At 60.5% G+C, this 12,903-nt stretch overlaps 1 protein-coding gene across 5 annotated transcripts; it reads left to right on the top strand.

Annotated features, from left to right (window-relative positions):
- Positions 1–1,629: 1,629 nt before the first annotated feature.
- On the top strand, positions 1,630–12,787 carry KCTD17 (potassium channel tetramerization domain containing 17). Of its 5 annotated transcripts, XM_079938157.1 has the most exons (9): positions 1,630–1,822; positions 3,010–3,118; positions 5,436–5,527; positions 6,500–6,595; positions 8,337–8,462; positions 9,820–9,910; positions 10,097–10,171; positions 10,514–10,604; positions 11,516–11,693. In XM_079938157.1, exons 1-9 carry the CDS (start codon positions 1,649–1,651, stop codon positions 11,583–11,585), a joined length of 924 nt encoding a protein of 307 aa, XP_079794283.1. In that variant the 5' UTR covers positions 1,630–1,648; the 3' UTR covers positions 11,586–11,693. The 5 variants fall into 5 exon arrangements, with proteins under 5 accessions (XP_079794283.1, XP_079794281.1, XP_079794282.1 ...); XM_079938155.1 differs by lacking the exons at positions 10,097–10,171; positions 10,514–10,604 and having other exon boundaries at positions 11,516–12,787; XM_079938156.1 differs by lacking the exon at positions 11,516–11,693 and having other exon boundaries at positions 10,097–10,528.
- Positions 12,788–12,903: the final 116 nt, after the last annotated feature.

Below are 12,903 nucleotides of genomic sequence, written 5' to 3'. Positions count from 1 at the left end.
CCTACACCCCTTAAGTGGAAAAGAAATATTCCCTGCTCTGGTCTGGTTTCAGCCGACAGTGCTTGAGGACTCACCAAGTGCCAGGAGTCCTGCTGACCTTCCAAGGTCAGTTCATATCCTATAACCCATTTCATTCATTCACGCATTCATTTACTCAGTATACTAAAAGCCATGGGCTATGCCAGGTGTTCTACCGACATAATTTAATCTTAACAACAATGTTCTCCAGTAGCTATTCTAATTCCCGCTTTGCAAAAGAGAAAGCCGAGGTCCAGGGAGGAAATTGCTCAAGATCATACTTGGATTTGTGTTTAAGAGAACACGAGTCCCCAGGAGCAGAAGTCTAGCAGCTGTGACCCATTCCCTGCCGAGGGTAAAGATTTACGGAGAAAGCAGAGCCCGAGGGGTAACAGAACCCGCCCCCTCCCCACCCCGCCACTGCCATGCAGGGCCAGGCTGCCCAGTGTGTGACACTGAGACCACTGAGGGGAGCCTCAGACCCTCCCCGCTTAATCCAGGACCAGGACCGAAACAGTGAGAAGGAAAGGAGGTTAAGGAGGACAGCTTCCCTTCAGCCCTTGTCCCTCCCTGGTCCCAAACCACATGAGGAGCTGCTCCCTTCCCACATCCTGCAGGGCCCGCGATAGCAGTCCCACCTCTGAGTTATCTGGCTCAGAAGGGCACCCACAGAACCAATCCCTCTTCCCCCTTGAATTACAGATGGGTAAACTGAGACCTCTCCCAGCACTTCACCCTACAAAAGCCAGGATGAAAACCCAGTTCTCCAAACATTCATCCAGCACCCTCCTGACTCTTCCTCCCGAGAAATCTTTCCCAAGGAGCAGGAAAGGGGCCTTGGTGGTGGAAATGCAGTTGGAACCCACCTGGGTTCATGCCAGCCTGCCACTCACCAGCTGTGTGAGTCCAGCAGGTCACTTCACTTCTGCGTCCTCGTCTGTAAAGTGGATACAGTAACAGCGAGCTCACAGCGCTGCTAAAAGCACCAATGAATAATATTGGCTTGGCCAAACAGTTCGTTTGGGTTTTCCATAAGATGTTACAGAAAAACCCGAACGAACTGTTTGGCCAACCCAATATAATAGATGCATAAAGCATCTGGAATATAGAAGGTGCTGAGACAACTTTTAAGCCCGACTGTGGGGTCCGCAAAGAATTTATGTGGGGAAAGAGCCCAGCTCTCCTCACCCCACCCCCACCCCCAAAGGCAGAATGGAAGAATATTAGAAAACAGATACAGGTAAAGGCTATAGGAATTTGGGGAGGGAGAAGTTCCTTTTCCTGTCGGCTGTTTGATAACCCAAACTGGACAAAGGGGAAACAATGTGGCGATCAAATGGGAGGACCGCCGATTTGGGGTATCACTATTTTCCCAGTGACCTCGAACTTGACCTTCCCAAACACAGAGTAACTTGGCCAAAGAACTTTACTGAACTCCCGTTCGTAGGCCTCCCGGGAAGGGCAAAGTAGGGCGGGGCTGGAGAAGGCGGGATAGAGGGCGTCGGCGGACCCTCACCCCTGGCCACACTCACGCGGGGCGGCGCGGACTACAACTCCCGGCATGCCCGGCGCGCGGTACATGCCCGCCTCCAGCCGCCTTGCAGGCAGGATGCAGACGCTGGGAAGAGCGATGAGGATGGAGGCCCGCGAGGCAGCGCCGCCGGCGGGGGCGGGCGGCTGGAGCAAGTGGGTGAGGCTCAACGTGGGGGGCACGGTGTTCCTGACCACCCGGCAAACGCTGTGCCGCGAGCAGAAGTCCTTCCTCAGCCGCCTGTGCCAGGGGGAAGAGCTGCAGTCTGACCGGGTGAGGCCCGCGGGGTGGGCGGCGGTCGGGGATCCTTAGGTCGCCGGAATCTGGTTGTCCAGCCTGGCCCGCCCGCGGGGCTGGAAACCCGGCTGGGTTTATTTCCGAAGAGCTGGAGGCGGGAAGAACTGGCCGGAGGAGGGGAGAAGGAAATGGATCGGAGAGTGAGGGATGTGCCCATTGCCGTGGCAACAGGACAACGCCGGGCTGCGCCCATTTGGAGTTTTTGAGCGCTGATCTGGGCTCCCAACCCAGGAGGCTGATGGACGGGGACTCTCCCCCTCCTTTGGGGCTGTGGGAAGAGACAGACACCTCGGGCATTCTCTTCTGCCCAAACTGGACTCCTGCACCACGGAAGGAGTTACTGAGTCTGCTTTTCCCCGCCTCCCCGCCCTTTGGGGTATGGGTAGCCTTGGAGTACAGGGAGCTGGGTGGAGAAATCCCGGGGTGCCTTCTCAGCTGGGCTTCATCAGGTAGGAGCGCTGGCCTGGGGCACCATTTCTGGGTTCCCATCTCGGCTCTGCTGCAAACCTCCTGCATGACCTTGGGTCAAACCCTATCCTGCTCAGCCTTCTGTCTGTAACCCCAGAGGGCTGGCCTGGCGATGACCTCTAAGGCCCCCTCTCTCCTGTTGCCTGACCCTCTGATGCTGTGACCTTGGGCAAGTCCCCTCACCTGGTGATGTCTCCGTTTCCTCTCTGTAGAGTTGTATTGATGCCTGCTCTGCCTCCCTGCAGGCTGAGGGTATCCAATGAGATAGTGGCTCTTTTGGAAACTTGTAAACATCCCCAGAATGCCAGGGGATCTGGTGGAGACAGTGTAGGGCTGGCTTCAGGGGATAACCTCCAAGAGGGACAATCCCTGAGCCCTATGCTGGGTCAGGTGCCACTCAGACCTCACTGGATACTCACATGCTCTCCAGTTATGGGAAAGAAGAGGGTGGCTCCGAGAGGCCAAACCACTGGCCCAAGGTCACACAGTCAGGAAAAAGCCGGGGCAGGGTTTGAACCTAGGTGCATCTGACCCCAAAGCCTTTTTACTCCATCAGGACACTCTGTTCCGGGGAAGAGCAGACACTCCGCCCCCTCCCGCCCTCCCTCTGATCCTTCACTGAGACTGAAGTGAGAGGTCAGGCAGGGGAGCGGGGCTCACTCTTCTCTCACTGCCTGTGCCCCTCACCTTTGTAGGATGAGACCGGGGCCTACCTCATCGACCGTGACCCCACCTACTTCGGGCCCATCCTCAACTTCCTCCGGCATGGCAAGCTGGTGCTGGACAAGGACATGGCTGAGGAGGGTGAGTTGGTCCCGGGGAGGCCGGGGCCCGTACCCTAGCCCTGCCCTCTGCAGTCTGCCGGGGCCTCCTGTGGAGGCGCAGAGCCATTTCGGCTGTCCTCAGGGGACATCTGCTTTCTTCCATGTTTCCTGCTTCTTCTCATTCCTGACAGGACTGACTCCCAAAGCCTGTGTCCAGGCTGAGCCTAGGGACTGTGCCAAGGTGACTGGCCCAAGCTTCCACTGGGTGCTGCTGGGGAGGTGACAGAAACACGGAAGCAGAGGATAGAGGGAGCCAGTGAGGCTGGGCAGGGATGCCCTTTCCCCTGGCCTTCTGGGAAGCCAGTTGTGGGTGGAGATGGCCATGGGGAGAGGTGTGGCTCTCTTTGTCTGGGTGATGGGGTATCTCAGATGCGTGGTGAGGGCTCACGTGGGTCCGCAGGTGTGTCGAGTGGGTGACTCCTTGCCCAGATCCGGCAGCCCCTGCAGCGCAGTTGTGGGTGAAGCAGGGGTGGGCGGAGCCTGCTCTCCAGCAGGGCTTTGGTCCCTCCCAGGCCTGGCTGGCTGAGGCCCTGTAGATGCCCACTTCTGGGCCCAACAGACAGTGGGGAGAAAGACCGGATGCCTGCCTGGGAGAAAGGCTTGTTGGCAGAGCCCCTGCCAGGAGCAAGGGGTGCCAAGTCCACTTTTCCGTAGGGCACAGGGTGTGGCTCTGGGTCACCTGACCCAGCCAGGCCAGCTTGGACATGTCACTTCTCCTTTCTGAGTCTCCACTTGTGTATATGACGGAGGGGCGGTGATCTACATTAGGGACATGTTCTGGGAAAACCAGATGTCATGAGTGCCGGGGCTTGTACCCTGGAGGTGTCTAGCACAGCCCCTCCCTCCTCACTCGGGCCCACGGTCTTCCCTCCTGACCCCTGTGGGACACAGTGATCGAGAAGCCAGGTGGCTCCCCAGAAGGCCACAGCTTCAAAATCAGAGCCCGCTGTGGGCATCGGCTCTGCGGAGCCCCACAGCTTTCCCGGCAGCCCCTGGGGCAGCAGGTACCATGGGCGTGGCCTGGACCCACGAGTAGGTCCCATGGGGAGGGCAGGTAAACACTCCAGCGTCACGGCCAACACCTGTTTACAGGTTCTGGGTTTGTCAAGCCCTGGCACTCCCAGCACCTTTAGACAGGGCTAGAGCCCCGATCCAAGGGGCCAGGGGATCCAGGGGGAAACTGACTAGTTGTGTGACACCTGGAAAGTCACTTATCCCTCTGTGCCTCCATGCCTGCATCTGCGGAATGGGGTGACAACAGCACCCACCTTGCTGAGCTGCTGTGAGGATAAAAGGAGCTAATGCAAGTGCGTCACTGAGCACAGTGCCTGGCACTGAGGACCCGTGATGCAGAGTTAGTTGTCTGTCATCTGCAGGGCTCCACGGGGGGCATCCTGGCAGTAACACTCGCTCACTGTGTCCTCTGTATTAGGTGGGTGTGGGCGCCGGGGACATCAGACATGGGCCCTGTCCCCGGGGAGCCCAGAGTCCAGTCATGGAAAGGACAGGAAGTGTCTCTGCCCCGCAGGAGCTTAGGCGAGTCCTAAGGCCGAGGGTTGTCCCCTTCACTGGAGAGGGCACTCGCTCAGTCTCTAAGACTCTCGGTCTCCTTAACTGTATGGGGACAATAACGCCTGCTTCCTCCATGACCCTGGGGCTTGTGGTGAGCACGGGAGGGGCTTTGCAAACTGTGAAGTGTAGGGATTGGAGAGGTGCACGTGCACGAAGATTATGCGTTTAGGAGGCAGAGGAACTGGAGTGTGAATCCCAGCTCTGCCGAGTGCCAGGCGTGTGGCCCTGCACAGCTGCTGCTTTGCCTGGTCCTCAGTTTCCCTGTTTGTTCAGTGGGGGTGATGAAAGTACCTACTTCTTGTGCTGAGAATTAACTGCAGTGAAGAGCGTGACATGCCTGGCACGGTGCCTGGCACTTAGCATGTGCTTCACAAATGGGAACATGTAATCGGGAGCCACCCAAGCCCCTTCTCACTGTGACATAGGGTCCAGTCCCAACGGGCCCACTGCCTCTGGACAGCCCCAGACTAGAGGGCTGGCAGCCACCCCTGGGTCCTGTGCTCAGCACAGCAGGGATATAGTGCCCCTGAATGGCAGCCTCTCACCCCTACTACAGGGAGTGTGGGACCCAAGGAAGGAAGTGTTCCCTCTTGCCTGACCCCAACTCAGAGGCTCATCACCCTTGTGTGACTGGAGCAGGGGGTGGAGGGGGAGGGGACAAGGTGAGAACGGGGCACGGGGGCAGTGGGAGTGACGGGGGTGGGGTGCTGCTCTGTCTGTGCCAGGGGTCCTGGAGGAAGCGGAGTTCTACAACATCGGCCCGCTGATCCGGATCATCAAAGACCGGATGGAGGAGAAGGATTATACCGTCACACAGGTCGGGGGGCTGCAGGGCGGCGGGGCGGCATCCCTGGCCAGGGGAGGGGGTGGCGGGGACGGGGGAGGGGGGTCAGGAGGAAGGTTGGGAGAGGCAGAGCCAGTTTTCCTTGGCGAGGCCAAGCTCTCCTATAAGGGGAGGAGTGGTTGTCCAGCTCCCAAACTGTTCAGCAAAGCCCCAGACTGGGAGACGGACTCGGGGTTCTCTCCCTGCCTCGGCTCTGTTTGCTGTGTGACCTTGAGCCGATCACACCCCTCTCTGGACCTTGATTTCCTCTTGTGGAATATAGAGGTGCTGAGAACTGCCCACCCTTCCCTTCCTCCCAGGCAAAATGGGGTCCCTGTGGAGGTACAGGGGGCCCTGTGGGAGGCAATGTGGGATTATTACATCGTCCACTTCATGGGCTCAGGTGGTCCCCTGGAGGTCACGGCACAAGCTTCTGGAGCTGGAGTTTCTGAGCTTGGACCCTAGGCCTAAGTGGCCAGGCTGTAGGAGGAGCTGGAGAGATTCTCTGCCCACCTTGGGGGAGACGTGGAGAGTGGGAAATGGGTAGTGAGGCACCGTCTCCCAGCCCCAGGAGATTGAAGAGAGGGTGCCCCGCGTCCCCTGGAGGACCTGCCTCAATTAGTGCCCCAGGATGTCCCCTAAGCCCCTTCTCCTTTCCCACTTGTATCACCTGTGTTCCAATTCTGGCTCTGCTACTCTTTAGCTGGGTGACCTTGGGCAAGTAACTGACCCTCTCTGAACTTCCATGAACATCCCGTAACTCCTAGGGTTTTTGGAGGGATTAAGTGAGAACATGCACGTCGAGTGCCTGGCACATAGTAGGTACTCAGAACATGGCTCCCATCTCCCCTTCCCCACTTCTGTCCTTCTTGGGGGTAGATGGTGGGGGGAGGACAGGTGCTCTTCCCGCCCCCGGGGTGCCTGGCACTCCCACAGGTGCCCTCCACGTCCCCCCTCTGCCTGCAGGTCCCACCCAAGCACGTGTACCGCGTGCTGCAGTGCCAGGAGGAGGAGCTCACGCAGATGGTCTCCACCATGTCCGACGGCTGGCGCTTCGAGCAGGTGGGCTGGGCCACACCCCCAGGCAAAGCAGGCCCCTCCCTTCCCGCAGCCCCAGCCTTGGGGTGCCCACTGCAGCCCCCACCCGGGGTCTTAAGACAGACTAAACAAGATTCAGAAAGGCCACACTTGGCAGCAGACTGACCAGGAAGGAGAGAGGAGGGAAGCCCCGGTGGCCGCAGGGCAGCTCCTGGGAATCATCTTTAATGGGAGTCCTCCCAGCAACCAGGTAGTGGTCTACACCGTAGTGTGTGAGTCTCTGGCCCCCAAGCGACAGCTCTGGTGCGAGGAGACAAGATCCACACAGGAGAGCGGAGGTCCCCTTGGGGCCACACCTTGTGTAACAATTCCACAGGCATAGATTCCAGGTCCCCGCGAGGGACATGCCCAGTTCCAAGCATTGCCACATTCAGGGCAGCCCAGAGCAGCGGCTTCCCGTGAGGTATTTATGGTGACCTGTACTTCCTCCCAGTACCTATGCAGTTTACCAGCAGGAGAGATTTTTATCATAAACGGTGTTGCCCTAGTAATGCAGCTGACGTCACACCTCTCTGAGGTTTCCAGAGGATCAGAGCCACAAGTTAACCCAAGGTCAAATTTGCCCTTAGAGAAGGGGAAGCGTTGGGTTACCCTTTATCCTTACAAGCTCCCTTGCACCTGGAGGTTGAAGAAGGCCAGGCTTCCCAGGATGGCCGGGCAGGATGGAGGAACTAGTCCAGTCCAGGAGCCGGAAGCCTGGATTCATATCTAGACCTCGCCACTGACATGCTGTGTGAACTTGAGCAAGGCGTATCTCTCTGGGCCTCAGTTTCCTAATCTGTGACATGGACCAGTAGTGCTTCCTTTGCAGGAATGTTGTGTAGATTAGAAGGACCGTGGATAAAGTCCCTAGCCCAGAGTAGGCCTCTAAACCTTGGAGCCAGCTAGCATCCTGTGAATTAATAGAAGCATTTAAGTCTATAGGACCCCTGAGAGGACTCGGGGTCCCAGATTCAAATCCTGAATTTGAATCCATTCACGTTCAGATTCTTCCTGGCTGTGGGACTTGACCACCTCTCCAAACCTCGTCTGCCGAAGGGGCTGAGTTTTCCTGTCTGTCTGCAGAATGAGGGTTCCTGGGGGCCGAACGAGACCCACCATGTGCAGGACCTTTATCAGTCGGGAGGGGCCCTGCAGGTGTGGTTATTTTAGGGACCCCAGAACAAAGGTGGGGCCACTCTTGAAAGCCTAAGGGAGTCTTTGGCAACTGCATGGGCTCTCAAAGGCTGAGCGGGCAAGTCAGGGACCGCTGGCGTAAGGAACGGGCGACCTGTTCTACCTCTGCTTCCAACAGTGAACAGAATATGCTATGGAGCTCCACCAGGTCATGCCAACCCCATCCTGCAGCCTGGTTCTGGGGCCGCCTCAGCCACATCTGACAGAGGGAGACAGCCTGCCCATTACAGGCCTCTGCCTGCTTTTAGGACGTTGCCTGCTAGATATGGGAGAGGAACAGCGGTGCTAACCCTCCTCCTCTAAGGACCAGGTCCAGCCAAGCCACGTCGGGGGGCCTGGCCCTGGAATAGCCCAGAGCCATAGGCGGGGGCGGAGGGGGAGAGGACTCTGACTTTGTTTCCTCCGGAAACCCAGGGATGGGCCTGAATGGGACAGCAAGGTCAGGGCACAGTTGACAAGTGCCGGTGTCCGCCCACCCCGTCCCCTCAACCCCATCCTATCGTTTTCTCCCCATGCTCCGCCCCTCCAGCTGGTGAGCATCGGCTCCTCCTACAACTACGGCAGCGAGGACCAGGCAGAGTTCCTGTGCGTGGTGTCCAAGGAGCTCTATAGCTCCCCGCACGGACTGAGCTCCGAGTCCAGCCGCAAAACCAAGGTGAGCCCTCTGGCCCAGCCCCTGCCCTGCCCCAACCTCGGCCTCCCTGCCTTTCCTCCCTCCCCTCGCCGCCCTCCACGTAGCCATCCGAGCTTCTTTTTCCCTCCCGCTGCACACGCCTGACCCCCTGCTCACAGCCGATGCCATCCATCCCATGCCACCCACCGTCCTGCCTGCTCACGCCAGTTACCCAGGCCCAGACTTGGGGGACAACGAGATGAGATTATCCCCAGGGCACGGCGAGGGTGGACTTAGGTGCCACTTGGATGGTGGTCGCATGGCGGCCACGGGGCAGCGTAGCACAAGGGGGAGTGCACTGGACTAGGGGTCTGGGCGTGGTGTGAGCGCTCTGCGTGACCTTGGACAAGTCCCGCCCCCTCTGGGCACCTTGGTTGTGTTCTCAGAGGAGTGAGAGGGGTGGACCCCCAGCTTGCAACTTCTGGGATCCAAAGGGCCCATTTATTTCCCAGGGGCCTGGGCTGGGGCAGGGAAGCCGAACCGTTAATCCTGCCCCTCCCGCAGGCTCCCTCCTAGGACTCAGCGTCAGAGGGGTCTGGAGCCCTTGGGGTCCGGCCCTGTGTTTCCACCCTGGCCTGTGAGGCAGCATCAGCTGGCTGGGGGGGAGGGGGCTCATCGGAGGTCCTGCCACCCTGGACGCAGAGCTGGTCGGAAGCCTGAGGGGCCTTTGGTAGGACCAGTGGGGCAGGCAGCTAGGCAGGCTGGGAAGAAGGGAGACCGTTCCTTCTAGGAGCCTGTCCCTATGTGCCGGAGACTTAGGAACTCCGCTTCCCGTCTGGCCGTCTGCCTCCCTGGGCTGTGACTTCCCCTGCCCACCCCAGCCCCATGGGGGCCAGCGGCCGGCGCGGCCTTGCAAGGGTGCAAGGTGAGCTGGCGGCTCCTGCGTCTCTGGGAGAGACCTCAGGACCTGGGGTGCGAGAGCCTGGTGCCGACATCTCGGATCTGCCTGGGCCTCCCCCGGCCTCAGTTCTGCTCTGGGTCGGTCCTCCTAAAACGAGGCCTTCCCAGGCAGCCCTCAAGGCTGCCCTGGCCACACACCCACCCCCTTCCTCTGACACCCCTCCCCCAGCCTTGCTCCACGTCCCAGCAGCCAGGCCCACCGTGAGCATCCTCAGCAGGACCCCACCCTCTGCTGGTTCCCCCAGGCCCCTCGCAGGCTTCCCCGGGGATCCGACAAGATGCCCCGGCTTCTGTGGCTGTAGCACTCCCCTCCCCGGGAGGTGCCCCCGCCCGTCCCCTTCACGCTGAGATGGGGGCCCGCGGGGACAGCCGCCAGCGGGCCCGGCCCCCTCGTTAGCTCTGCGCTCTTTCTTCCCTGGGTCTGCCGGCTGGTCCACAGCGCGCGGAGGAGCAGCTGGAGGAGCGGCAGCGGCAGGAGGTGGAGGTGGCACAGGTGCAGGTGGAGGTGGAGGCAGATACGCAGCAGAAAGGTGCAGCCAACCCCCGAGGAGAACGATCGCTAATAAAGGCCGTGCCTCCCGCCGGCTCCCCGCCGGAGCCCGCTGCGGAGCCTGGGGTCCCGGGACGGCCGGGGGGCGGGCCCTCCAGGGTTAGCTCAGCCGCGTGCCTGGCGCCTCACCTGCATAACCATCCCTTCTCTCACTTTCTCTTTGCAGCCCAGTCATCTCAGGATCCCGCTAACCTTTCCTCCCTCTCACCACCGCCTCCTCCTCCTCCGCTTCCCGCCGGAGGTCCTGCCTCATCTTCATCCACCTCTTCTTCCTCCTGGATCTCATCTGCACCCTGCCTCTTCCCTCTCTGCCCCTGTCCGGGTTTTCTCTCTGCCTGCTCACACCTCCATCCCGGGGCTGCTGTGGTCCCAGCCTCCTGTGCCCTCCACCCAGGTGCCCCGGCACCGCATCCCAGAGCATCCCGCCTGCCGCCTCCCGCACCCCTTCTGCCACCTCCCGCCTCCGGGCCCGGGGCAGAGGGGCACAGCTGCACCTCCTTGGTGCCCGCCGACCCCGCCGGGCACATCTGAGGCCGGGCCACCCTGCTGCAGCGCCTCACCTCCTCACGTTTCCTCCTTGCAGGTTCCCGTCTGCGCCCCCTCAGACCTGAGGCTGCGCTTGCGGTGAGGGCTTCTCCTGGGCCCCTCGCCCGCCCCCAGAGCTGCCACGCCTGGTTTGTAGCTTGGCAGAGCTGGAGGCAGGGGCGGAAGCCAGGAGGGTGCTCATCTCTTGTATTTTTGGACTTGAGCCGAACTTCCGGCTGATTTTCTCCCCTCCCCCAAGTCTCTCAGCCTATCTTGGCCTTGGGGATGAGGCTCTGAGATGAGACAAAAGGGGGAGGAAATTCTTTCCCACCTGCCCAGCAGCATCAGAGCCACACTGGGAAGGAGGGAAGGGAAACGGAAGCCAGGTGCCCTGACCTCATCCCTGCATCACAGCCTCGAGGCACTGGGTTCCCTGTTGCTGCGGGGGTGGGGAGGACAGGCCACACTTGGATTCCCTCGGCCTAGGAGAAGGCAGCCGGAGCTGGCTGAGGATTGGGCTGTGGCAGAAATAGCCCTGGCCAGGTGCCCACAAGCCCCCACTCAGTCTTATCTGCCTGCTCTCTGACCTTGGGCAAGTCACTGTCCCTCTCTGGGCCACAGTTGCCTCAAACATGGGGACGGACAGCTGCTCTCTGTGACCTTCTGCCTGAGACAGTGGTGACCAGCCTCTGGGCCTCGACCCCCTGGCCAGAGCCTTGGCAGGATGTGGCCTCCTAGGCAGCCAACCCCCGGCCGAAGGTGGGGCATGGGGCCCCCGAATGGGCGAGCTGGGTCCTCTCCCCGCTTCACCTCCTGCTCAGCTCTGAATACACTTTTTCTGGGCCTCAGCCCCCCTCCTTCCTCCCAGAAAGGACCTCGTGACTCACCTGACTCTTTCTCTCTCCCTCTCTCCCCACCCCTCCCTCCCTCCATTCCAATCTCCTCTCCACCCTGCTCCTGGCCCTGCACTACCCCTTCCTCACCGGCCTCACCCTCTCATCCTCCTCCCGGTGTTTTGACCACTCCCCACCCCGTCTCCCTGCCCCCTCTTATTTTCTAGCTGTTACAAGCCAGAGGCACCCGGATGTGAGGCCCTGGATCGCCTCCAGGGACTTGGGGTTCCGTTCTGAAATCCTTTATTTTTGTACCACGGGGTGGGCCCCCAGCCCGAGGCGGAGGAAGAGCTCTCCCCGCTGTCACCTCTGTCTACACCTGCGGGGCTATGATTCACCCCTGCCTCCGGGGGCCGGGTGGGGGCCCACTGGGACCTCGCAAGGCCTGATGTGGGCCCTGGGACCCCTGGGCGGAGCCGCCTGCGGGTGGTCAAAGTGTGGCGCTGTCCAGCTGTGTCTCCCAGGCCCCTACGTCCCCTCCCTCAGGTCCCCCCGCTGCATGGCAGATGCGCTCCCCCCGCAGCCCAGTCCCATCACCTCCTTTGGTCTCCCTGTCTGTCACATGGGTTCACGTCCTGCCCTACCTACCTCAGGTTTGCTGTGATTTTAACGAGAGGAGCAAAGGTCCCCGAAAGCCCTCAGGGGGGGGCACAAGGCGCAGACTCGGACCTGCCCGGCCCAGGATGGAGATGGAGGGACTGGTGGGCGATGAAGGGCGTGGCGTTAGCGCTGTTGAAGGAGGGGATGGGTGACTCGGCCTTCACCTTGCCTGCTCCCCGCGCCCCTGCTGTCTGTACTGCCGGCCGCACAGTGCCCTGGCCAGGAGGAAGGGAGGCATTGGTTCAGCAGGGGCAGCGGGGCCACTCAGGAGCTGGTGACAAGGGAAAGGGAGAGTCTGGGGTGGCAGGCGCTGAGCAAGGGGCCCCTCCTGCATTTACGGCCTCCCCAGCTGGATACTTGCTTCCCAGCGGTGTCCAACACCACCGTATAATAAAACCTGAAGAAACAGCCAGCCCGGCTGTCTCCCTCTCTTTCTCTGGGCCACGTTTGGGGACAGGTGGTGTAGACAGCCCAGAGGTAATGGGGCTTTTTCATAAAGCCCAGGGACCCCGCCCTGTTGTCACTCTCCCGTGTGTGCTGGGGGGGTGCACATCACGGTTGCATCCTCTGTCCCGTGGCCGGACACCGAGGGTACCAGCTCTGCCTGGCTGGGTGAACTTTGGAAAGTACCTTCCCCTCTCTGGGCCTCAGTTTCCTCAACAGTAAAGTGACGGGGTGGACCAGGTGACTTCTAAGGCCCCGCCCCCTGGAGTCACGCAGGTCTCTTCCAGCCTCCAGGCAGACCTAGGTTAGCTGGGGTGCTGAGGGCTAGGGAATTGGGCCTCTGGGAATCAGAATACCAGGTCCTCCCAAGCCTGGCTCCCTACGTCCCAATTCCCAGTCACACCTCGCCATTCAGGTAAGGTGCTCTCCTTTCTGGCCTCACCCTACCACCTCAGCTCCCTCCTAACCTAGCAGGACGTCCCCTCTGCTTCCTGCTGTGATAGCTTCTGGT

This window comes from Stenella coeruleoalba (assembly GCF_951394435.1).
Source record: "Stenella coeruleoalba genome assembly, chromosome: 11".
In the NCBI taxonomy this organism is placed as follows: domain Eukaryota; kingdom Metazoa; phylum Chordata; class Mammalia; order Artiodactyla; family Delphinidae; genus Stenella; species Stenella coeruleoalba.
Note: the sequence above shows the minus strand (reverse complement) of the source record. Positions and strands in the feature narration are given on the sequence as shown.